General features: G+C 38.9%; 1 protein-coding gene across 2 annotated transcripts in view; it reads left to right on the top strand.

The window, feature by feature from the left end:
• camsap1b (calmodulin regulated spectrin-associated protein 1b) overlaps positions 1–25,489 on the top strand; it is a 113,247-nt gene that overhangs the window by 63,349 nt on the left and 24,409 nt on the right. Inside the window, exons 5-11 of one of the 2 annotated variants that reach the window (XM_060841537.1) lie at positions 6,085–6,226; positions 11,209–11,348; positions 12,031–12,127; positions 12,461–12,605; positions 12,960–13,051; positions 19,130–19,214; positions 20,886–23,448. In XM_060841537.1, the coding sequence (XP_060697520.1) occupies positions 6,085–6,226; positions 11,209–11,348; positions 12,031–12,127; positions 12,461–12,605; positions 12,960–13,051; positions 19,130–19,214; positions 20,886–23,448 (3,264 nt within the window). Of the gene's footprint in view, positions 1–6,084; positions 6,227–11,208; positions 11,349–12,030; positions 12,128–12,460; positions 12,633–12,959; positions 13,052–19,129; positions 19,215–20,885; positions 23,449–25,489 lie in introns of both variants that reach the window. The other variant, XM_060841536.1, reaches the window with a different exon arrangement.

Below are 25,489 nucleotides of genomic sequence, written 5' to 3'. Positions count from 1 at the left end.
TTGTTACATTTCTAAGGATAACAATGAGCATACTTATACAGAGATATGGCATGAATGACTATAATCATGTTAACTCTGGATAGTCTTCAATTTAGTGTAACTTCACAAGCCCAAGCCTTTAACTATTCTTTAAATCTAAAATAAGTCCCACAAGGAATTAATATTTTACATAGATAGGAAAATGACAGATTAGGCAAAGAATGCTGCTCAAAATTTGATTTAACAGTCTTTTATACTGCAATATAATTGAAATTTAGTTAGCATTTTACTCAAATCTGCTCTTGCTACATTTTAGATGATTTTATTTTAGTGTGTCACACTGATTTGGTCACTAAAACCTGTTGCATTAAATCTATATTTAATACTGTCGAAGGCGCCACATGTTCCCATTTTGTGAGATCTCTGTTCAGATTGGTTCTTCTGAACATTATTCAATGGTCCTTAATTAAAGCAAAGATGTTCACTTACAACTTAGATGTACTGGAGCAAAAAAAAACAAAGCCTGCTGATCATGATGGTTGTCAGCCTTTCATTTGGCTTATACGTAAAAGGAATACAATTTCATAAAATGTTAATGGTTTAACTGAACAGTGTGTTTTATACTTGCTTATCTCTGGTCTTTATAATGCTGTAACCAAGCTTTACTCCTTGTCCTTTTGATGCTTGAATTCTAACTCCTTTCCCTGCTTTTTGGGCAGTCTCCTTCAAAATGGTACTGGAAACTGGTGCCCGTAAGTGAGCTACTAACCTTCTATTTGTACTTCAGTCATTCTCTATTCTTCTGAACTACCAACAGCAATAAAGAACAATTTTTGCATCTACAAACAGTCTTTCTGATCGGGTTTATTTCTAAAGAACACACTTTAAGGAATTAAAACTTTGTGAATATTGTAGAAGTATCTGATTATTTAAAACAAAGCTTAAATGCAGCCAAGACTTATTGGAGCTATTGGCTTTATTATTTCACCTGCAAGCTCCAGACTATCAATGCGTTTTCCTTGCACTAATCATGAGTATTTACCACATACAAAGCGTGGGCTCATGTTACACTGTAAAGACTAGTTTCATTGTTCAGAAGATGCTTTGTTGTTTATTGCTGAAAGTATTAGGACATCAGAAAACACTACTGAGTTTTCTGAAACGATTGCTTGAGAAACAGAAATGATTTGTTGAAGAAATGAATGTTCTGGTATGTTTTTTAAACACCAAGAGACCCATGTTCTATGTGTTGATTTTAGGCACTATATCCAATGTGTGCAGTTTCAGTTGATAGATGAGAACGTTTTCAGTAAGGCATTTGATAAGGTTCCACATGGTAGGCTATTGCACAAAATAAGGAGTTTTGGGATTGATGTGATTTAGCAGTTTGGTTCAGAAATTGGTTAGCTGAAAGAAAAGTGGTTGTTGGGAAATGTTCATCCTGGAGTTCAGTTACCAGTGGTGTGCTGAAGGATCTGTTTTGGCACCACTGCTGTTTGTCATTTTTCTAAATGATCTGGAGGTGGGCATAGAAGAATGTATTAGTAAATTTGCAGATGACCCTAAGGGAGCAGATTGTGGATAGTGCTGAGTGATATTGTGAAGTACAGAGGAACATAGATAAGATGCAGAGCTGGGCTGAGAAGTAGCAAATAGAGTTTAATGCAGAAAAATGTGAGGTGGTTCACTTTGGAAGAAGTAATAGGAATGCAGAGTACTGGGCGAATGGTAAAATTCTTGGTAGTGTAGATGAACAGAGAGATGCATAAATCCCTGAAAGATGCCACCCAGGTTGATACGAAAGCACATGGTGTATTGGTGTTTATTGGTAGGGGAATTGGGTTTCAGAGCCACGAGGTCATGCTTCTGCTATACAGGACACCGGTAAGGCTGCACCTGGAGTATCGGGTACAGTTCTGGTTACTGCAAAGGGTTCAGAGGAGACTTACTAGGATGTTGCCTGGTATAGAAAGAAGTTCTTATGAGGAAAGGCTGGGGGAACTGAGGCTGTTTTTGTTGGAGAGAAGGTGGTTGAGAGGTGATTTAATTGAAACATATAAGATAAGAGGGTTAGATAGGGTGGTCAGGGCGAGCCTTTTTCCTCAAATAGTTGAAAGTTAACGTGAGGGGACATAGTTTTAAATTGAGGTGTGACAGATTTAGGACAGATATTACTCAGAGTAGTAGGGGTGTGGAATGGCCTGCCGACAACAGTAGTAGGCTCACCTACATTAAAGGTGTTTAAACAGGCATTGGACATGCATATGGGTGATAATAGAATGGTGTAGGTTAGATGGGCATCAGATTAATTTCGCAGGTCAGTGCAACATTGAGGGCTGAAGGTCCTGCACTGCATTGTAACATTTTATCTTCTATTTTGTTTAGAAATTAGGGCATTGTGAATCAATTGGATTATTCAGTAGATCTTTTTGCCTTAGGTGCTCTCAAACATTGAATATTTTTGCTCCTCATCAGGTTGTTTCATTGTGAGATATGCATGTGCTTAAATCCTCTTAAAGCAGTGTCCTTTCCATTGTCTTTTAGTTGTGGACATGGATGTATGTTTTCTTCTGTAGAAACATTCTTGGGACCTGTCAAAACCCTCATAATTTTCCAAATATAAATACACCACAGTTGCTGATGTTTTCATTGTTAGTTAGTGTAAAAGCATAAAATAACATAAGCCATCTGTTGTCACCTTTATACAGAGATGCTACATTTAACTTCATAATTTTTCAAAAAAGATGTTGATCTGATAACTATTGTACAAAATACTAAAATGATAAATTTATTTAATGAATATAAAGCATCAAAACAGTGATCTCATGTTCCCCCAATCTGAAGACCAACATAAAGTCTGTTACTCTCTGCATTCCACCCTTAACCCTTTCCATTACAAAATTGCAACTCCCCATCCCTTTTATTGTACAAATTCTGTACAAAGTTTGGGTATGCTTGAAGTCTTTTGACATTCCCCTTTGAAAGTTTACAATTTTCTGCATGTCTGTGTATCTTTCATTGTTTCTTTCATCATCTTTCCTGTCTTCTGTTTGTGCTAGTATAATCTGATGCATGCCATAGCCCACCGCATGTTGGAGCCAGAGGAATATGCTCGGGTGGTATAGTATGCTTCTTCATCTCTTTATACAGTGCAATGTGCATATTTGTAAATGATGCACCAACTTTAAAATCCTCAATTTTGCAAATTCTACAGTATCTACTGCAAAGTGCTTTCAAAATATGTGGCTAGCTAGTGCTTCTAAGAGCTTTACTGAAAATTAATGCATAGTTTATACAATTTCTGAAAAACTGCTAGGGAACTAGAATCATCCTGTCGTTTTGAAGTTATATTTCCTTTGTGCTAAGTATAAATGTTTATTCAAAGTTCCTTAAACCAATCTGGTTGCTTTAGTGTCAGTTTTGGAATATTGATTTATCACAGGTTTAAGATATTTGCATTTTTCACTGGCACCCCATTATCACAATATTGCCTTTCAGCCAAGAATAGCAACCCAATTGATACAAGCATTTAAATTCTTACTTTAATATTTTAAATGGATTTTTGTCTCTTGCATGATGTTGCAAAATAGGCATTAAATTAGATGCAAATAAGAGATATGTTAATTTATGTATCTTTAGACTGTCTTCCACGTTGGTCAGGTGTTTTGTAAAGATATGAATGCACAAATACTACATTAACTTTGTTTTTTCAGAAACCATGGTTTAACTTTTGCTAAAATTATCTTGATGAGTAATGTTGAAATAGATGATCTGTTGAATCAGTTTACTGAGCTTGACAAATTCAATTGCCTAACATTAATTTTTGTAGTTTTGGTTGCGTACTCTGTAGCATCCTAACAAACTAATGGTCACACCAACAGCAGACTCATCCTAGATCGTTCATAATCAATACTGTTTAATTACAAACTCATAATTATTTGGAAGCTTGGGCTTCATTGTCCATCAATTGTTTTCATGTTAATGTGTGGATACAAAGCAGATTAACACTGTAAACTCTTTATGGCTCTGTTAATCTAGGAAAGATAAATTAAAATGTGCTCTTGACTTAACAGTAGCACTAAAGTAGGCTAGGTTAAGAATACCTTCCAGATAAATTAACTAATGAAGCTGCTTAAATAAAATTTCATGAAAGAAACAATGAAATTGTTTGTAACTTTTTGTTTTAAGGAGATGACCGTATTCTGTCTTGGAATTTTATGCAGTGGTTTCCATTACTAGCACTAGTGTGGTTAGCAATGCTGTACCATTTTTTTCTGAATAAATGTTATTTTTAATTTGACTTTATATTTGGATTCTCCCTCATGCTCCAGACATTTGAAAATCTTGTCACTGAAGTTGTAACTCTGCTATTGTTTGATACAAAGCTATTATAGTAAACTATTTTTGTGCTTTTCTTAAGCACAAGTGTCATAAACACTGTCGGATTTAACTCGCATAAAGCAAAATAGCTTACTCTGATTCTGAACTTCGTATTAAATAAATTTTTTTGAAGTGCAAATACCATTAAATAGACACAAGTAGTAGCCAGATTGTGCTCATCTCGATCCTACAAATGATAAATGAGCGAAGTTTTGAATCACTGGATGAAGGGAGAATGTTGACCAGGATATTGGGTGAACTCCTTAGTTTTCAATGTCTGAACAATTAATGTTCATCTGACATACACCATTGTTTAAATTTTTCATCTGAAAATTGATACCTTCAACGATATAGTCCTCTGTCAGACTAAACTATGTTCTCAAAACCTTGAAGTGAAACTTCAATCTTATACGTTATTGACTTTGAGAGAAGACTACTACCCAGGCATTTGGCTTGCATTCTTTATATAAGCTTTCAAAATCTTTTCAAAATGAAAATTTTGAGTATAGACTGTTCAATATGTTTGAAAATTTGGTTGCTTCAGGTTAGCAATAAATAAGGTTAACTTGACCAAAAGAGCCTTTTCTTTGTTCCCCATTACTATTTCTCCAGCCTCATTTTCCAGCAGTCCAATACCTATTCTTGCCCCACCTACCTTTCTATGTATCTAAGAAAACTCTTATTTTCTTGTTTTACATTACTGGCTAGCTTACCCTTATATTTCATCTTCTCCCCCAGTATTGCTTTTTTAGTTATCCTCTGGTTTTCAAAGGTTTTCCTTATTTGAGGAGAACATGTTTTCATAGAGAAGTCGTCTTATGACATATTTAACCAATGTAAATATCAATTTACTAAAATAGTGAATCACATTGTCACGTAAATTTTGCATCATCTAATGTGATTTCAGGGTAAACAAAGTTTCTAAAAATTCTGGGTGTGTACTTCGTATTCAAAAATATGTTGCCAAACTTGGTGTAAAGAAACCGGCCTGATTTATTTTGTGGGAAACAGTGAGGAGTAGATTCTTAACTGACCAAACAGAGGCACACCCTTGCTACTAAAATCGGCAAAATGACATATGCCAGCATTATTGGAGTTATACCATAATTACTTATAATTTGTATTTATAACATTTTTGTTCTTTGTGTATGGCTTAATAATGTGCTTTTTAGAAGAGAATTAAGATTGGGTGGGGAATTATTTTACTAAAGCTTTTTTTTTAACTTTTGTATTTCATTCCTGGGTAAGACATTGGCAATAAAATAATTATATTGGCAACAAACAATCAACTTTTTGTTTTCCTGGTATTGTGCAAGTGTCCACTGTGCTGCAAAATCACTTGCTTCTCCACACTTGTACAAAAGTATGAAAAAAAGGTATAAGTAAGCTTGTATTAAGGTTAGTTATCAACTCCATTTTTATAGGGGCTTTTTGCAACATTTTTGTACTCTATTGCTATAATTTCAAATCCTTCTGAGTATGTTCATCCAGATCGCCTCTTAACATATCTTGAGTATCACATTAAATACACAGTCTATTGAACAAATACTGATCCTAAGAAAGCTTGGGGCTGCTGAAAGGAAATTTTGGAAAGAAAATAACAGTTTGTGTTTGATATAAATACATTGCTTGCAGAGGTGATGGTATACAGTGCCACCTAAGTTTCTACAACATTAGATAATGGTTACAATTTTTTAAAAAAAACTTATCTTTATTATGTGTCAGGTTCGTTATCGACGCGATCACCCCTTGAACAAGCAGTTGCCATTTTTCCCTTTAATGGAAGATTTAATGAGGGATGTGTGTGATGGCTGTTCACTTCTGGCAGTCATTCATTACTACTGCCCAGAACTCATGAAGTTAGAAGGTACTGGTGTTTAGAAATATGCTGTATTCTCGGCTTATCTCTTTACTGCTCTGTCTGAATATACTTCACTAATTGTGTCTTCAGTATTTGTTTACATATTAAAAACTTAAAGTGAAAACATTTCAGTATTCCCTAGCGTTTTGTCATTTAATTTCTTCTTTATTCTTTGTTCTTAAGTATGAGAAAATGTAAGCTGAGAGCTAGGTATTTATGCCAAATGAGTGTGTTGGTGTTTGAGCTCTCACTGGTTATGACTCATAATTGATTTTGTGTAAAACCACTAGTTCCAGTAGATCTATTTATATAGCATGTATCATTTCAAACTTAAAAAAGAAACTGTTGGCTTTAGCTGGTCTTTGAGTCGGTGAAACACGGTGAAATATGAAGACAGAATACTGGAGAAACTCAGCAGCTCTGGCAGCATCTGTGGATAGAGGAACTGAGTTAGCTTTTTGAGTTCAGTATGACATTAACTTGGGTCCCCTATCCAAAGATGTTGCCAGACCTGCTGAGTTGCTTCAGCATTTTCTCTTGTTTTTTTTTGGATTTCCAGGGTCCATGATATTTTGTTTTTAGATGTTTGATGATGTGGCAAAGTTGGTGAAAGATTACTTGAGGAAATATTCAATTTGAATATATACACATTTTAAAAATAGAAAAACATAATTTATGCATCCATAATTTGATGACTTCCCCTTGATGACTCAGTCATTAGTTTTTCATACTTTGTACTTAAATAATCTTAGTTGAAAACCACTTAAATTTGAACTAATTTTCAATACAAATTGTATAAAACTGGGCAAGTTACATATATTGAGTGAATGACAACATATGGGATCATTCATTGTCACATTGCCAGTAAGAGTTGGAATATCATAAGACATAGGAGCAGAATTAGATCATTTGGCCCATCAGGTTTGCTCCACTTTATGATCATGGCTGATATGTTTCTTAACCCCATTCTCCTGCCATCTCTGTATAACCCTTGATTCCTATCTATCTCTGTCTTAAAGTCACTCAGTGACTTGGCCTCCACAAACTTCTGCGGAAATGAATTCCACAGTTTCACTCTCTAGCAGGAGAAATTCCTTCTCATCTCACTTCTAAAGAGTTATCCGTTAACACTGAGGCTATGCTCTCAGGCCATAGTCCTTCAAACTAGAGGATATGTTTTCTCCATGTCCAACACTATCCAGAGCTGTCAGTATTCTACAAGGTTCAATGAGATCCCTCCATACCCTTCTAAACTCCAAGTACAGACTCGGAGAGCTGAACTGCTCCTTATATGACATATCCTTCATCCCCAGGATCATTCTTATGTACCTCTTCTGAGCCCCCTCCAATGCCAGTATATTCTTCCTTAGATATGGGGCTCAAAACTGCTAACAATATTATAAATACAGTCTGACCAGAGTCTTATATGTCCTCAGCAGCATATCTGAGAGTAGTGATAAACGGCTCAATTTCAGAATGGCAGGCAGTGACCAGTGGGGTACCGCACGAATCAGTGCTGGGACCACAGCTTTTTACAATATATATTAATGATATAGAAGATGGTATTAGTAATAACATTAGCAAATTTGCTGATGATACAAAGCTGGGTGGCTGGGTGAAATGTGAGGAGGATGTTAGGAGATTACAGGGTGACCTGGACAGGTTAGGTGAGTGATCAGATGCATGGCAGATGCAGTTTAATGTGGATAAATGTATGGTTATCCACTTTGGTGACAAGAACAGGAAGGCAGATTACTACCTCAATGGAATCAATTTAGGTAAAGGGGCAGTACAAAGAGATCTGGGTGTTCTTGTACACCAGTCAATGAAGGTAAGCATGCAGGCACAGCAGTAGTGAAGAAGGCTAATAGCATGCTGGCCTTCATAACAAGAGGGATTGAATATAGAAGCAAAGAGGTTCTTTTGCAGCTGTTCAGGGCCCTGGTGAGACCACACCTGGAGTACTGTGTGCAGTTCTGGTCTGAAAATTTGAGGAAAGACATTCTGGCTATTGAGGGAGTACAGCGTAGGTTCATGAGGTCAATTCCTGGAATGGCGGGACTACCTTACACTGAAAGACTGGAGTGACTGGGCTTGTATACCCTTGAGTTTAGAAGACTGAGAGGGGATCTGATTGAGACATATACGATTATTAAAGGATTGGGCACTCTGGAGGCAGGAAACATGTTTCCGCTGATGGGTGAGCGCCGAACCAGAGGACACAGCTTAAAAATACGGGGTAGACCATTTAGGATAGAGATGAGGAAAAACTTCTTCACCCAGAGAGTGGTGGCTGTGTGGAATGCTCTGCCCCAGAGGGCAGTGGAGGCCCAGTCTCTGGATTCATCTAAGAAAGAGTTGGATAGAGCTCTCAAGGATAGTGGAATCAAGGGTTATGGAGGTAAGGCAGAACAGGATACTGATTGAGGATGATCAGCCATGATCATATTGAATGGTGATGCAGGTTCGAAGGCCTACTCCTGCACCTATTGTCTATTTGCTCTCCTATTCTAGTTTGCTAACACCGAGGTAGCACAGTGGCTCAGTGGTTAGCACTGCTGCCTCACGACGCTAGGTTCATTTCCAATCTTGGGTGACTATCTGTGTGGGGTTTGCACGTTCTCCATGTCTGTGTGGGTTTCGTCCCACAGTCCAAAGATGTACAGGTTAGGTGATTGGCGATGCTCAATTGCCTATAGTGTCCAGGAATGTGCGGGCTAGGTGAATCAGTCATAGGAAATGCAGGGTTACATGGATAAGGTGGGGGAGGGTGAGGAGTGAGGAGGAGGGGTGAGTCTGGATGGATGCTCTTCGGAGCATCATTGAGCTAAATGGCTGCTTCCACATTGTAGGGATTCTATTGAATTTGTGTTACATTAGCCATTTTCAAGTCTTCTGGGACCCTCCCTTACTCCAGTGATTCCTGAAAAATCACCACCAATGCTTCCACATCTCTTCAGCTAACTCTTTCAGAGCTGTGGGATGTAGTCCATCTGGTCTGGTTGATTTGTCTGCCTTCAGACCTTTCAGCTTCCCCAGCATCTTCACCTTAATGTCGGGCACTGCACTCGCCTGTATCCCCCTACAACTCTTGAAGTTCTGATAATGCTGCCAGTGATTTTCACTGTGAAGACTGATGCAAGGTACCTCTTCAGTTTTTCCACTATTTGTTAGTTCCCCATTGCTACTTCTGCAGCCTCATTTTCCAGTAGTCCAGTGTCCATTCTTGCTTATCCTATCTTTCTGTACATCTAAATAAATTCTTGCATTATTATTTGACATCACCAGCTAGCATACCCTCATATTTCATCTTCTCTTCCTCTTACTGCTTTGATTTAGTTATCCTCTGCAGGTTTTCAAAGGTTTTCCAATCCTCTAGCATCACACTAATCTTCACCATATTGAGTGCTTTTTATTTGCTTTTATGCTGTCCCTGACTTCTCTTACCAGTCATGGTCACCTCATTTCCTTTTAGTATGTTGGGATGAATTACTGCTACCTTCAGAAGCTCCTGCCTATTGCTACTCCACGACCTTCCAATCAACTCTGGCCAGCTCCCTAATCATGTCTTTGTAGTTACCTTTACTCAATTGTAATACTACTACATCTGATTACAGCTTTCCCCCCTCAAACTGCAGGGTGAATTCTGTCGTATTAGAGTCCCTGCCCCCTTCGGTTCCTTCACCTTCAGCTCCCTGATCATGTCTGCCTCATTACACATCACCAAATTCAGAATTACCTGTTTCCTAGTAGGCTGTATCGCAAGCTGCTTTAGAAAGCCACCTTGTAGACATTCCATAGATTCCTTTCCTTGGGACCCACTACCAGTCTGATTTTCCCATTCCACCTGCATATTCAAGTATCCCATGATTATTGTAATAGTACCTTTCTTCAAGGTTTTCTATATCTCTTATTATTTTCTTACCTACAGCTTGACTACTGCTAGGATGCCTGTATGTAACTCCCATCAGGGTCTTTTACCCTTTGTGATTCCTCAACTCTATCCATGGAGATTCCAAGTCTTTCAACTCTAACACTATAATTTTATTTCTTACCAAAAAGGCAACCCTTCCCCCTCTGCCCATCTGCCTGTCCTTTCCTTAGGATTTGCTTGGATATTTAGTTCCCAGCCCTGATTCCCTTGTAGCCCTGTCTATTTGATATCCACAAGATCATACCCAGCAATTTTAACCTGTGCCATAATGGAACAAAGTTGAGTGACTAGATATTTATGGAAATTAACGAAAACTTGAGTTAAGGGAGTTGGGTTTTGGTTTTGGATGCTGAGTTGAAAAAGAATGTAAAACTAAACCAACCAATAAGATAGTAAAGGTTCCCCAAACATTTCACAGGCCATGTTATTCAGAGCTCTTCTGTAGTATTTTAACCCTAAGTGCAATGAAGACCCTTTAGTTGAAAGATCATAATCCAGTTTTCCATAATTACTGCAAGTGAAAAAAGTGGGGTAAAAACTGTTTCAGTTCATTAAAGCTTTCTCATCAGTAAATCATCTCATTCATCTTTGCTCCCAATTTTTCAATGTGCAAAATTCCTTACCAGTATTGACTTTCTCTTAAATTTCATGTGCCCCAGTTTTCAGCTTTTAATTAGAAAGGTGTTGTCACTGCAGAAAACCTTTGTCAGTAAGCAACAAAAATAACTTTTGGGCAAAAGAACAAATATTGAAGAAAAACATGTAAAACTGTCCCAAATAGACAAGAATCTGAGAATTCCATGTGCCATGTAGGATGCAGTGCTTCTAGTTTTTTTAAAAAAAAGCCTTAGAAAGTCAGCAATGTTCATCTATTCTCAGAAAGAGTCTATTATCCTTTAATAACTCTTCTGCAGCTATTTTAAGTTGATAGAATATTGATGACTATAGTCAACACCTCAATCTAAAAGGAATTAAAAGTTCTCTGTTAAATACATGATTATTATAGCATTGGGTCGACTGGTTTAAATGAGTTTCTGTGTCATTTTTTTTGCAGACATTTGTTTGAAAGAAGTGACTTCAATTGCAGACAGCTTGTATAATATTCAACTTCTCATAGATTTTTCGCATCATTACCTGAACAAAAGTTTCTATCTGTCACTAGAAGACATGTTGTACAGTCCTTTAGTACTGAAGGTAAGATGGCCATAAGAATTCCCTTTTAATTTTAGTAGCATAATTGTACCTATGCATGCAGGGTGGCATTTTTTTAGCAGCAGGTATTCCCTTGCTGAGGAATTGTGTATTTTTTTAGTGTGCTATGGATGAGGGAGGGACTGGAATATCTACATTCTTATTGTATATTGTTAGCTCCCCTGAGAGGCTTGTAATGGATTTTCTGTCTGAACCATTGTGGTCTTAATGATATCGTTGTCCTAAAAGAGTGTATGAGATCTTTGTCCAAAAATTAGCGGGATGGAGGCAAGTAGCATTACAAGCTCAAATAAGGTTTGTGCTTTGAAAGAGATTTTGGAAGCAGCAGTATTCTCTGTAGTAGAAAATGCAGTGCTTAGATTGGACTGTAGAAGTTGAGTTACTGCAGTGTATCCTGATGTTACAGTTCTTCATTGATGGTGAGGATGGATATTGAGTCCAATGGGAGTTGCTAATCGAGAAAGTTGTTCTATCCTGAAAATCTTGCAACAGCTTCTGTTGTGTTCCCAGTCATATGAGGGTCAGGAGTGATCAATTTGTGACAGAGAACTCTGCCTCTTGGCTTTTCTTCTGGCATTGGTGACACTTTCTGTTAATTCAGTTGCATCCTTATGAAATATGGTAAAACAGATGTGTATAGAGAATGCCTTTCTTTCTATTCCAGCCTAACGTTATGGTTTTCATTGCTGAATTATTCTGGTGGTTTGAAGTTGTGAAGCCTGACTTTGTGCAACCGCGGGAAGTTCATGAAATCAAAGATGGTACGTTTCTCATAAGATTGAACCTTCTGCATTCCGGTTTCTCTTCTGGTTTTTAAATGTAAATTATCCCTGACGTGGTTCTGTATGGCAGTTTAAATTGGCATTTTCTTGAGCTCAGATGCCAGTATTTGGCCAAGCTAGAGGTTTCTTTTAACTGTTTGTTCCGACTGGAAATTGTGTAAAGCTTTTTCAACTTGAATGTCTAATCAATTTCTGTAATATCATAATAAAAATCTTTCAAAGTGATCACAAACTTTTAGACTAAGGGAAGCCTAAATACAGAGGGAAGAAGTTTCTATGTATACTAACATTATATCTGCCACCTCAATTTAGCTAAAACACTCCTACAACAGAAGAGCTCTCGCCCACCCCTTCCAATTTCCAATGCAACAAAGCGGAGCTTTATGGTCAGCCCAGCCAATGGTCCAGGTGATTTGCCAACGTCTGTTTCACAGAGTAGCCCAGAAATTGGAACCAGGTATTGCCTGCATCCTGAAGAATTTGTGTAAGTCTGTCTCTGTCTGTCCTTGCCACCCTGGCATGTCCTGCATTTGCTTTGGTTTCCACCGTGGGTTCAGTGTTATGTATTATCATTCATATGGTCAGTAATTCTGTCTTTTCTACCTTTTTGTGCTGCTAATAATCTCTAGACTTGTGCTTTCAAGTTTGATTTGTAGCATGTAAATGAAAAATGTCAATTTTTTAGATGAATTGAAGAACTAAAGATCTGTCTTTTTCCATCTTTGATCACACCTGTCTATGTATGTTTGTATTGAAAAGGAAAAAATACAATGGTTCTAAAAAAAATCCATTCCTTTTTGTGTATTTTTAGTAAAGGAAGCCCTGCATTCAGTCCATCCCATCCGCTATTGCCTTTAAGACAGAGGCAGTACAAATGTCCCCTATCTAGTGAAGACAGCCCAGGTATGATTTGCACTGTATTCAAGCTGAAGAATGTTACTAATGAAAACAAAAAGACAAATTTTAGAAATGCTAGTTTTCTTGGAGGTTTGAGAAAGATAGGGGAGTAGAAGTCAATGATTTTACCAGTGGTTGAATTGGAAACTATGGTGGTCAGGCTAATTATTTATGTAATATCTACCAGTAATTTTATAATTGTTGTAATTGTCTGTTATGACTTGTCTACTGTTCCTATTGTGTACAGATAGTTGGAGGTATAAAATATGCCTTCCACAATTTTGAAAAAAAGATCTAAATTGATCATTATTCTATTTTCATATTGTGGAAGCTGTTTCTTTCAATGTGAAAGTGAATAATTTCACTTCTAGGGTATTCACTTGCATTGTATTATTAATGAAATGGCATGGAGACAGATAGCTGAATCAAATCAGTCTTCCTATCTCTGTATTCATCGCACAGTACAATTAGAAGCTTCAAAAGATAGTTCCAGGACAGTTTGTTACGACACTGGGTAAACTCCTCTGCTAATTTAAACCAGCCACACAGAAAAGATTTACCCCGTGCTGTAATCTGTTAAAATTCGAGAGGCAAACAATTATCCCTGACGTCACTACTTAAAGTAAAAATTAACAACTTTATTCTTTAAGTCCAACAGAGAAAATTAAAACCAACAACTATTTATAACTCCTTTCTCTTAACCCTAGCTTTTACCTCCCACTCTATAATACTAGTCCAATTTTTAAAAAAATCCCAATTAAGATTTACAAAATAAAAATCACATTTCAAAACTAGTCAGCTTTACTGATTCTCCCCTGTAGATTCTCTCCAGGTTGGCTTTGATGTTCTGCTGCACACTCCCCACAGACAGGTACCTTTCAGAGAGCTCTTCAGCTAGCAATCTACATTTGTTGGCCTTTGGCAGTTATCCCTCTAACTGTTCGAAATGTCTGGCTTTATACCCCAAAATATTGGATCATTTCATTGGTTCTAATATTCTCAAAATACTAAATTCAAATTTGATTGGATTTTGGTATCTTGTGACATAATTTAAACTGAATTTGAATTTGTTTTGCTTCATGGCAACCCAGCTGCTGCTGTTTGTTTTGACCAAGTGTTATATTGTTACCTTGTTCAGGACTCTCTATGCTTTGTCAGTCCTTGCTAGCCTTTCAATTCTTAAAGGTACAGTACACCTCTACACATTTATAACAAGTTACAACTCTGGCATCTACTCGACAATGTGGAAAATTGCCCAACTGTGCCCTGTACATAAAAAGTAGGACAAATCCAATCTGGCCAATTACTGCCCCACCAATGTACTGTCAGTCATCAGTAATGTGATGGAAGGTGTCATCACAATGCCATCAAGCAGCACCTGCTCAGCAATAACTTACTCAATGACACCCAGTTTGGGTTCTTCTAGAGACACTCTCAGCTCCTGACCTCATTGCAGCTTTGGTTCAAACATGGACAAAAGAGCTGAATTCCAGAGGGGAGGGGAGAGTGCCTGCCTTTGACGTCAATGCTGTATTCAACCAAGTGTGGTATCAAGGAGCCCCAGCAAAACTGGAATTGATGGGTATCAGGAGGTAAACTCTCTGGTGGTTAGAATCATACCTGGCACGTAGAAAAATGGTCGTGGTTTATTGGATGTCAGTCATCTCAGCTCCAGGACATCTCTGTAAGAATTCCTCAGGGTAGTGTCCAAGGGCCAATCATTTTCAGCTGCTTCATCAATTAACTTCCCTCCATCACAAGGTCAGAAGTGGGGATATTTGCTGATGATTGCACAATGTTCAGCACCATTTACGATTCTGAAGCAGTTCACCTTCAAGTGCAACAAGATTTGGGCAATAACCACACTTGGGCTGACAGGTGGCAAGTAAATTGGTGCCACACAAATACTAGACTATGACAGTCACCAATAAGAGATAATCTAATCACCGCCCCTTGACATTCAATGGTGTTATCATTATTGAATCCCCCACTATCAACATCCTGCGGGGGGGGGGTTTATCATTGATTAGAAACTTAAGTGGACTCGCTGCATAAATGCAGTGGCTACAAGAGCAGATTAGAACCTAAGAATACTGCGGCACATAAGTTACCACCCGACTCCCCAAAGCCTGTCCGCAGTCTACAAGGCACAAGTCAGGAGTGTGATGGAATATTCCCCACTTGCTTGGATGAGTGTACTCCCAGGAGCACTTAAGCTTGACACCGTCCAGGACAAAGCAGCCTGCTTGATTGCAACTACATCCACGAGCATCCACACTCTCCACCGCCAACCCTCAATAGCAGCAGTGTGACCTGTCCATAAGATGCACGTAGAAATTCACCAACAATACTCAGCACCTTCCAAACCCTCAACCACATCCATCAAGAAGGACAAGGGCAGCAGATATATGGCAATTCCATCATCTTCAAGTTCCCCTCCAAGCCACTCACCATCCTGACTTGGAAATATATCGTTGTTCCTTCAGTGTCACTGGGTCAAAATCTTGGAATTCTCTCCCAAAAGGATTTGTGGGTAAACCCACAACTGGTGGACTGCAGCAGTTCAAGAAGGCAATTCACCCCCACCTTTTCGAGGGGCAACTAGGGACGGGCAATAAATGCTGGGCCCAGCCAGTGACACCCACATCCCACACACTGAATAAATTTTTAAAAGTGTTTCAATTAGTAGGAGAGATTATATCCGAAGGGCACAGCCTCAGTGAAGGGACAACCCTTTAGAACGGAGATTAGGATGGATTGTATCAGCCAGAGGGTGGTGAATCTGTGGAACTCATTGCCCCAGAAGGCTGTGGAGGCCAAGTCATTGAGTGTTTTTAAGATGGAGATTTGGTTCTTGATTAGTAAGGTGATCAAGGGTTACAGGGAGAAGGCAGTAGAACAAGGTTGAGAAACATATCAACCATAATCAAATGCCGGAACAGAATCGATGGGCCAAAATAGCTTAATTATGCTCCTCTATGTTTGTTGTCTTATGGCACTGCTGAATAAAAGCAGTGAATAGTGTCCTTCGCTCATTTGTTTCTTTGTTCCTCCCCAAAATCCAAAATCATTAATCCTGATTTTAATATCCTTATCTCCTTTCCAACTGAAACTTGCACAGACCCTGAATCAAACCCCTTCTTGAGTATCTGGTCCACCTACCCATCAATAAAATCTTTTTTGGCAATAAAGCATATGTCTGAGTATATAGATGATTTGTATCCAAAGTCCTGTGCAAAAATTCTTAGCTAACAATGCAGCTATGTTTACCTATTTTGTATTGTCTCTAGCCAAAACCTAAACATTGTTACTTCTTTAATTGTCACAATATGCAACCGAATTGGGTACATCCATGTGATTTAATAGATCTTTGATTCTGTAGTAATTTCTCTACATGATCTAATCCTATCTGTACTTTGACTGGAGTCAACATTTCCTCAGCTATCATTTCCTGTCCATTCTCTATCAGGGCCAACGTGTCCAGCAGGAAATCTGTTTCCAATCTATCGACAATCTGATTTTGAGGTAGCTTAACATCCATTTCCCACATTGCCTTGAGCTCTTACCCCTTCCCCCTGCCAACCACTGTCGCCATACCTACACTTGCATTCCTATTACCTCTGGGTTGCACTTCCAGAACCGTGATCATCTTAATTTCTGTTTTGGAAGAGTTAGCATGGATTTCTAAAGGGGAAATTGTGTTTAACTAATTTTCTGAAGCTTTTTTTGTCGAGGTAACTGACTTGATGAGGGTAATGTTCTTGATGTGGTGTACATGGACTTTCAGAGTTGATATTTCAATATGAGACCACACAACAGACTTGAGGGAAGTTCTAAGTGATGGAATAAAAAGGTCACTGGCAACATGGGTGCAGAATTAGCTGAGTGATTGGAAACTGAGAGGAAAGGTCGATGGATATATTTTGGACTAGAGGAAGGTTTGTAGTGGAGCGCCCCAGGGACCCTTGCTTTTCCTGATATAAATCAGTGATCTATATCTTAGTGTGTAGAAGACCATTTCAAAGTTTGCAAATGACACAAAACTTTAAAGAATTATAAACTGTGAGGAGAAATGTGAAACTCAGGATACAGGCAAGTTAGTGGAGTGGGCAGATGGGTTTCAATGCAGAGAAGAGTGAGTTAATGCATTTTTGTCAGAAAGACATTGTAAAGAAATATAAAGTTGAGGGTGTGATTCTCAAGGAGGTGCAGGAGCAGAAGTAATGCGGATGCATATGTACCCAGAACACTGAAACTGACAGGACAGGTAGAGGGAGCAATTATTCAAACCTGCTTTTTATTAATAAGAGCATAGAGTACAAGAGTAAAGAGCTGATGTTGAACTTGTGTAAATCTCTTGTTGAACCTCAGCTGGTGCATTGTGCACAGTGCTGGATGCTACAATATAGAAAGGATTTGAATGCACTGTGGGGAGAGCATCAAGTTGTCACAAAAAGATATGACCCACTCTCACTAGTATCTTTACATACAGATGAGGAAGGACACAGCCATCCTAGGACAAGCCAAACAGAGACACGTGAGAGAATTCCTAGAAGTTTGGCATTCCAACCAGAACTCTACCATCAAACACGTTGACTTGGATCCCATTTACCACCCCCTGAGAAAAAGAACAGGAAATGACATCACCAATCAAAGGAAACCTAGAAACATAAATAAAAAGCAGGCATACCACCAGTGTTTCATCTGGAGTATCACTGATGTTGCCTATTATGGTGATAAAACGTCTGAAAACAAACCATCAGCTCAGTGAGCAAAACTACATCCAGTTAGAGCAGTACTATTGTATCTGGAACTACCACCACCGCTGACAGTACGCCTACCATCCTCTGTGTAGAAAAACAAACTTTCTTCACACATCTCCTTCTAAACTTTCCCCTCTCACCTTAAAGCTATACTCCCCACTATTTGAGTTCCCACCCTAAGAACTTGAAATTGTTCTCCTTGGAGACAAGGCGGCTGGTTTTCAAAATTGTGAATGGACTGGGTAAAGTAGAAAGGGTGAAACTGTTCCCATTCATAAAACAAATAAAAACAAAAGGGCACCGGGTTAAAATGATCTGCACAAGAAGCAAGTGTGATGCGAGAGTAAGCTTTTTTCTCTCAATGAGTAGTTAGGATATAGAATACACTCCCTTGAAATTTAATCGAGGCAGGTGTTCAGTTGAGACATTCAAAAGGGCACTGGGTGATTATTTGGATCAAAATGTGAGAAAGTTTGGGAATAAAGCAGGAGGTTACTAATAGTTGTTAATGTTAGTGATGCTCATTTAAAGAGCCAGTGCAGGCGCAATGGGCTGAATGGTTTTGTTCTGCACTGTAACATGTCTGTGATCATGTTATTGTTGCAAGTCTGCCTTTGCTAATGGACCTGGCCAGGCTGATGCTATCTCCACAGCCAGCATCTACATCACTGTCAGTTGTATGATGAAGGGCAAATGGTGTCGGCTGAGACAAGGGTCTGAAAAAAGAATGAACAGTATTGACCACAAAACGCTCACTTCTTGTTATACACAGATTCATTAATCATGGAACTGCATACTCCCAAAATCGCTCCCAGATTCCCCCCAAACAGACTCCAAAGGATCATGAAATCCTTCACGGGTTGTGGGGGTGTTTCTACCATAGCACTGTCTACGTCTTTGTGTTTTCTGGGGTGGTCCCTGCCACTATCCCATGCAGTTAACTAGCTAATAATACACAACTGATATTTTAAATGTGTCCATTTTCTCAAGTATTGCTTTTCCCCTTTTTAAAGCCATCGTCACTTCCTTCTGAAGCTTGATGCTTGAAGCAAGCATTGATCAGGGATTCTGTTCTGCAGTGCTTTGGCTCTATCTCTGACTCTGCCCAACTTTTGAGATTGCCAATATGATGTGAGAGTATATTTTTGCAATATTTTAATATATTTCAATGTGTGGTCTTTATTTTGGGTATAAGCTAAATTAGTCAAAGAAATTCGGTGTATATAATAAACAGCAAATGTTTGGAGTCAAATCTGAATGTCTTCAAATTAAACTGAGTTTGATGTGCACTGTCAGCATTCTCTTTATTTTAAATGATTAGATACTAGACATCGTTCAAATTCCCTAACTCGAGTTGATGGGCAGCCAAGAGGTGCAGTGTTGGCCTGGCAAGAAAGGAAGCCAAGGTAAACCGATGAAGGCTTTATTTTCATTTGTTTACTTTATTAGTTGATGTTTGCCTTGTCTTGAGCTACGCATAAATGGTACTTTTAAGACTTAATATTAGTCTTTTGAATATAAACTGAATACGTGCCAAATAATTGCAGTTAAAAGCTGTGGGTTAACCAAGGTTTGAATCTTTGTTTTCTTTAAATTTGTCATCTGGTAATTACTGGTTCTAGCTTTCGAGCCTTGAGTTAGCATTAGATTAGATTAGATTAGATTAGATTTCTTACAGTGTGGAAACAGGCCCTTCGGCCCAACCAGTCCACACGGACCCTCCAAAGAGTAACCCACCCAGACCCATTTCCCTCGGACTAATGCACCTAACATTATGGGCAATTTAGCAAGGCCAATTCACCTGACCTGCACATCTTTGGATTGTGGGAGGAAACCGGAGCACCAGGAGGAAACCCATGCAGACACTGGGAGAATGTGCAAACTCCACACAGACAGTCGCCCAAGGTTTGAATCAAACCTGGGACCCTGGTGCTGTGAGGCAGCAGTGCTAACCACCATATCGCCCCTATTTCATCACTCTGCTGAACAAATGAAGTAGCCCAGACTGGGGTAAAAGTAAAGTTGCCATTGCCCTATTGAGCCATAGGCCATTCTCTCATGAGAGAGAGAAACAACTGACGGTGAATTTAACCTGAGAGTTATCATGTCTTGGGTGAGGGGAGAGGTTGAGAAGGAGAAACCATTGTGAAAATTGAACCCACACTGTTGGCATCACTTTGCATTGCAAGCCAGCCATCCAACCAGTTGAGCTAACTGACCCCCATGTGATTTGATTTTCTCGATACTGAATTAATTTGTTGATTTGCTAGGGTCAATAGAGTAATGTTTCTGAATAACTACAGCTAGTCACTTGGGGTTGGAGTCATGGTCTATTGGTAGAATCCTTATTTTGAGAGATCTGACATGGCACGTATCCAGCACACAGGTGTTAAACAAGACAAATAAAGATTATTCCCAACAGCTCTATTACATGATGATTATTACTATAGACAGGCAGATTTCACTGCTACCATAATGCAGGCATTGTGCCTTAAACAATTCCTGGAATGCATTTATCTTCAATTTCAATTGGTGTTTGTCAATTATCAGTTCCAGAATGATGATTTACATTTCCAAACGGTGGAACTTATAAATCCAATTTTGCACCAGACTTTTATTGCTGTGCACTGGCTCCCTCTGCAGCATGCTCTAAGCAAAACCAGCCTTCAGTATTTAGTTATTAATGAATGAAGATGCAACATGTTCCTTAGGAAGCAGTTATTTGCAATAGAACTACCACTGCCACTCATACATTTTTCATAACTTGAGTATTTCCCACCTATATAATGTTGGGAAATTGTATACATTACTGCAGTGAGTATAACTTTATATAAATGAATAAGCCTTTTAATTATTATCTTTCACCTATTTCGTTGGTATCTATTATAGTCGCAGTATAGTTAATTTTACTTTTCTCTCTTTATTTAAACTGGTGCAGCATGTATTCTTCTAATTCACAATATAATAAATCTACAGAATATGTTTACGAACAGTCTCATCAGGAGATACATTTTCACAATACATTAATGTATACATTGTTCAGGTCTTGTGGCTAAAGTTGTTCATTCTTTTTTCAGACCCTTGTCTCAGCCGACACCATTTGCCCTTCATTATGCAACTGACAGTGACGTAGATGCTGGCTCTGGAGATAGCATCAGCCTGGCCAGGTCCATTAGCAAAGACAGTCTTGCATCCAATATAGTCAATGTAACCCCGAAGCATCAGTCTCAGCTACTATCTCCACCTGCAGAAAGCAATGGGAAAAGCTTGCTAAAGAATGTTGACATGGATGATGAGGATGATGAGGAACTTATTGCAATAATTAAGTCAGATGGAGAGCTGCTTAACAATTCTGATCTTGAGTTACAAAGTGTTTCGTCAAAAGTCACAAGTCAAACCTTGCCATCAAAGTCTCCCAAAAGACTGCAAAATGACATTGAAGTAGCAAACCAATCTGGTGGATTCTTTTTAGAACCTTTAATGCCTGCAGTCTTAAAACCAGCCAAGGAAAATCTCCTCATTGTTAACAAGTATGAAGAATGTGGAGAGCGAAGATGCAGACCTTCCTCAGCAAAGAGAATGACAGATGGGCAGTTGCCTTCGACACGCAAAAAAGCAGAAAATGTCAATATGGAGTCAGATATTAGCAGGACTTTCACTCCTATAACCAGCTCTGACTTTATTGTAGTGTCTGACTCAGCCAGTGAAAAGACACGGCGACATCTTGAAGAATCCGGAGTTTCCTTAAGTAATTTTAGGCCTTTAGCTAGTAGTAGTGCTGAAGTTGCAACTCCGGGGGAATCTGGGGGCTTCTTCCTTCATACTGGTGATCTTGAAGAAGGGTTGGATGGTTTGTCAATAAATAATGAAACCACTGTGGGAAACAGTAAACCGCATGACACAACATGGATTATGAATATGCAAGATTCTGATTCAGAAGTGCTAGATATGGAAGAGGCTGACCAAGACCTAGTTACTGATGAGGAGGTCCAACAAGTCAGGAGTGGGTACAGTGGAGAAGAGGAGTCTAGAAAATTGCATCATGATATGAAGGTGAAGGAACATGAGGATAAGGATGGTGCCAGTGGTCGTTCCAGTCCTTGTCTGAGTACAATTTCACAAGCTAGCAGCACGTCCATGACCAGTACCAGTATTAGAATGACCAACTTTGCTGAGCGTAAGTTACAAAGACTTAACAGTGCTGAGGCAAAATCTAGTGCAAGTAGTTCTCAAAAGACCACTCCAGATGGGTCAGAATGTTGCCCTTTACCCATGATGACATGGAGGCAGAAACGAGAACAGAGTCCCAATAGACAGACCAAAGACAGTGCTCAGATGCTGGCTTCCGAACTTGTGCAACTTCACATGCAGCTTGAGGAGAAACGCAGAACAATTGAAGCTCAGAAAAAGAAAATGGAAGCACTCTCTGCCAGACAGCGGCTAAAATTGGGCAAAGCTGCTTTCTTACATATTGTTAAAAAGGGGAAGAATGAAGGGATTCCTCAACCACTTAAGCCTGAATACCTTGCAAAGGAAGCTGAGCTTCCAAGTAATGAGGAAACTGTTGCTCTAATATGCCAGTCACCGAGAGCAGATGAAGATCTTGCGAACAAAGAAGCCAAAGAGGATTACTTAAAACAGCTGGAAGAAGGAGGGGCGAAAGATTTACGTGAGAAAATCACAGAAAATGATATCCAAGAAAGCATTGCGGCAGTTAGGCAGCGATGGTTAAAGGAATCTTCACAGGCTGCTCAAGATGTTGACAAGAACAAAGTGAATTCTAATGGTTTTGAGGAAGGCATTGCAGATGTTGATATGAATGAATATAATCGGTCTATTGAGAAACTCAATGAAACGCTGAGTAACCTTCAGTTCGAGATGCACAAGCTTTCGCAGCAGCAAGAACTCTTGATGAAGCTTAAGGACCAGGCACCAATCACAACCCTACCAAATGTTAATCGCAATCTGCAGGACCAAAAGTTCAGGCAAGCTGTACAGGTCGTGGAACCTCTATCACCTACAGGGGGGAGTCTACCACAAGCTATACGTAAACAGCCACGCAGCGCTCCATTGAAAAGTCCTCGTTCAGCAAGGCCAACAGACTTAAAAGTGCCTCGGGATTCTAAAATGCAAGGCTCTTTTCGGATTATCACACCCACACACAATGTTGAAACTCTACCCCATCTACGACCGTCTCCAGGTAGTAAACCATTAAAGTCTGAGATTGATGATAATGCTGTTGATGGTAGTGTTAGCACAGGAACTTCTGTAGAGCATACGTCTGAAAGGACAAAGGATGCTGATGGCCTAAAGGAAGGTGATGAAGGTAACCAGCGGACATTGGTGCTTTCAACAACCCAAAAAGACAGTTATAATTATTTCTATGAACAAATCAACACTGAGGCAGTAATTAGCACCCCCAAAAAAGCTGAATATCCATCACTTATCTCTTCAGATAGATCAGGAAAGGAGAATATTCCTATTGAGGAACAAACCAAAAACAAGGCTAACCTCATTGAAGTGGATATCTCTGAACTGAAAGCACCAGCAGAAGGCGAAACATCTGAAAGTCAAGGCCTTTCCACCAGTCAGGTGATCTGTGAATCTGATCAGAAGTCTGGATTAGGCTTTTTCTTCAAGGTTAGTCATACTTGAACTTAAAATAAATTTTAACAATTTTACACTGTTCACAAGATAACATTTGTCTTTCAGGAAAGTATTTTTCTACATGGTGGTTAATTATTTCTGATTTCTTGTCACCTGAGTGCTCTGACTTCATTGATTTAAGTAGGTGCTGAAGGTCCTGTTGCACTTTTTGGAAAAAGGGCACTGAGTTCTCCCATATTGCAGCCAGGATTCTTTTGCCAACTAACAATGAAAATAGATCAGTTGGTTACTTTTTACATTGCTGTTTGTGAATTTTATCATATATTGAATGTTGTCATATTTTCCTGAGTGACAGAAAAGTAATTTATTACATACAAAGTCCTTTGGGATGCTTTCAAGAGCCATTATAAGACACTATAAGCAAAGACTTTTTACCATGTACATGGAATTAATTTCATTCTCACAAGGACCACTTTATTCTGTGCCACAGACATGGAGTTGTTAGGCTGTGTAATACCTGTTATTATTTGAGTTCCTCAGGAATTTGAGTGAAATCTCGTGAAGTGACTTTTTCTATTGATCACCCTCGAAGTCACTTTAAAATAATATCCATAGTATTCTTTGAACTCTTAAGGAAATACTGAACAAATGTTAACATTTCAGCAAGGAATCTTTCAGCAAATATTTTATCCCCTGAATCTCCAAAGCCTGTCACGCATTTACAAGCCACAAGTGGAGAGAGTGATTGAATATTCTCCACCTGCTTGGATGAGTGCAATTCCAGCAACACCTGAAGCTTGATACCATCCAGAACAAAGCAACTCGCTTGATTGGTACCACATCCTCACTCTCCACCTGTGATGCTCAGTAGCAGCAGTGTGTATATTTACAAGATGCACTGCAGAAATCCTCTCAGGCTCCGTAGACAGCATCATCCAAATCAATGACTGCACCTAAGTACCTGCTGCCCTTGTATTTCTACATGAGTGTAACACCACCTGCAACTAAGAAGCCTTAGTAGCATAAACATACAAGAGGCATCTAGACATACAAGTCTACTGTTCCCTGAAAATGGCAATGCAAGTGGATAAGGTGGTCAAGAAGTCATAAACATGCTTGCCTACATTGGCTTGTAGCACTTGAAGCATTTATCTATGAGCACTCGCTCATTGCAGTTGATAGAACTTGTTATTGAGTTCTGCTGGCAAATAAGTGAATATGTTACCAGATACAGTTGTTGATGCAATGCTATCTGAATCTGATGAAATGAAGTATCAGAAAACTACAAATTAGAGGGATTATGTCTTCTCAATAGCATTCCATTTTGTCAAGTTACTGTTCAACAAACTTTGTTCCTCTATGTGTGCTCATTTAGTGTCACGATTTTGCACATGCTATTTTGATGTGTAAAATGCATTGGCAGCATAGTACAGTACAAGATGTCCATTTTAGAAAATGGAAAGTTTGTTGCATAGTTTGGATACGCTTTTATTGACATTTTTGGAACTATGTTGCACCATGAATTAGGATAGACCTATACTGAAAGGTGTCATCTGAATTGAGCAATTTTAAGGTGAAAATTTGTAAATGCTGATATTCTAGGATGCAATCAGACAAGAATGGTTAACTTTTAAGGTTGGATACACAAAGACATTATATTGGAGAAAACAGCCTCAAACATCAAATCAGCATATCAAAGTAAAATGGTTAAAGAGAAGGACCTTGGCAAGGGTCAATCTGGTTCAATTGTAAAAGCTAAATTTTGCTCTTTTAAGCAAAGGATGGATATGAGAACAATCTTGTGGATGATTGTACACAAGTAATTAAAGGTGGCAAGATAATAAAGCAGTTAAAATCTGCAGGAACTTTAGCTTTATACCTGAAGAAATAGAGCTGAAATCTAGGCACGAGTGGGGATGAGGTAAGTGTGGGGAATTAACTGGGCACAGAATTTCATGTCACTGGCTCCATTGCACCCATGGACAATCTTCCCAGAGAAGGAATGAGAGATGTGGAAGGCCTCCTAGTTGCAGGTGGTGTTACGCTGACCAACTGTCCTTATTGTGGGTGTGCG

The sequence above is a fragment of the Hemiscyllium ocellatum genome, chromosome 21, assembly GCF_020745735.1.
Source record: "Hemiscyllium ocellatum isolate sHemOce1 chromosome 21, sHemOce1.pat.X.cur, whole genome shotgun sequence".
Classification (NCBI taxonomy): Eukaryota; Metazoa; Chordata; class Chondrichthyes; order Orectolobiformes; family Hemiscylliidae; genus Hemiscyllium; species Hemiscyllium ocellatum.
Note: the sequence above shows the minus strand (reverse complement) of the source record. Positions and strands in the feature narration are given on the sequence as shown.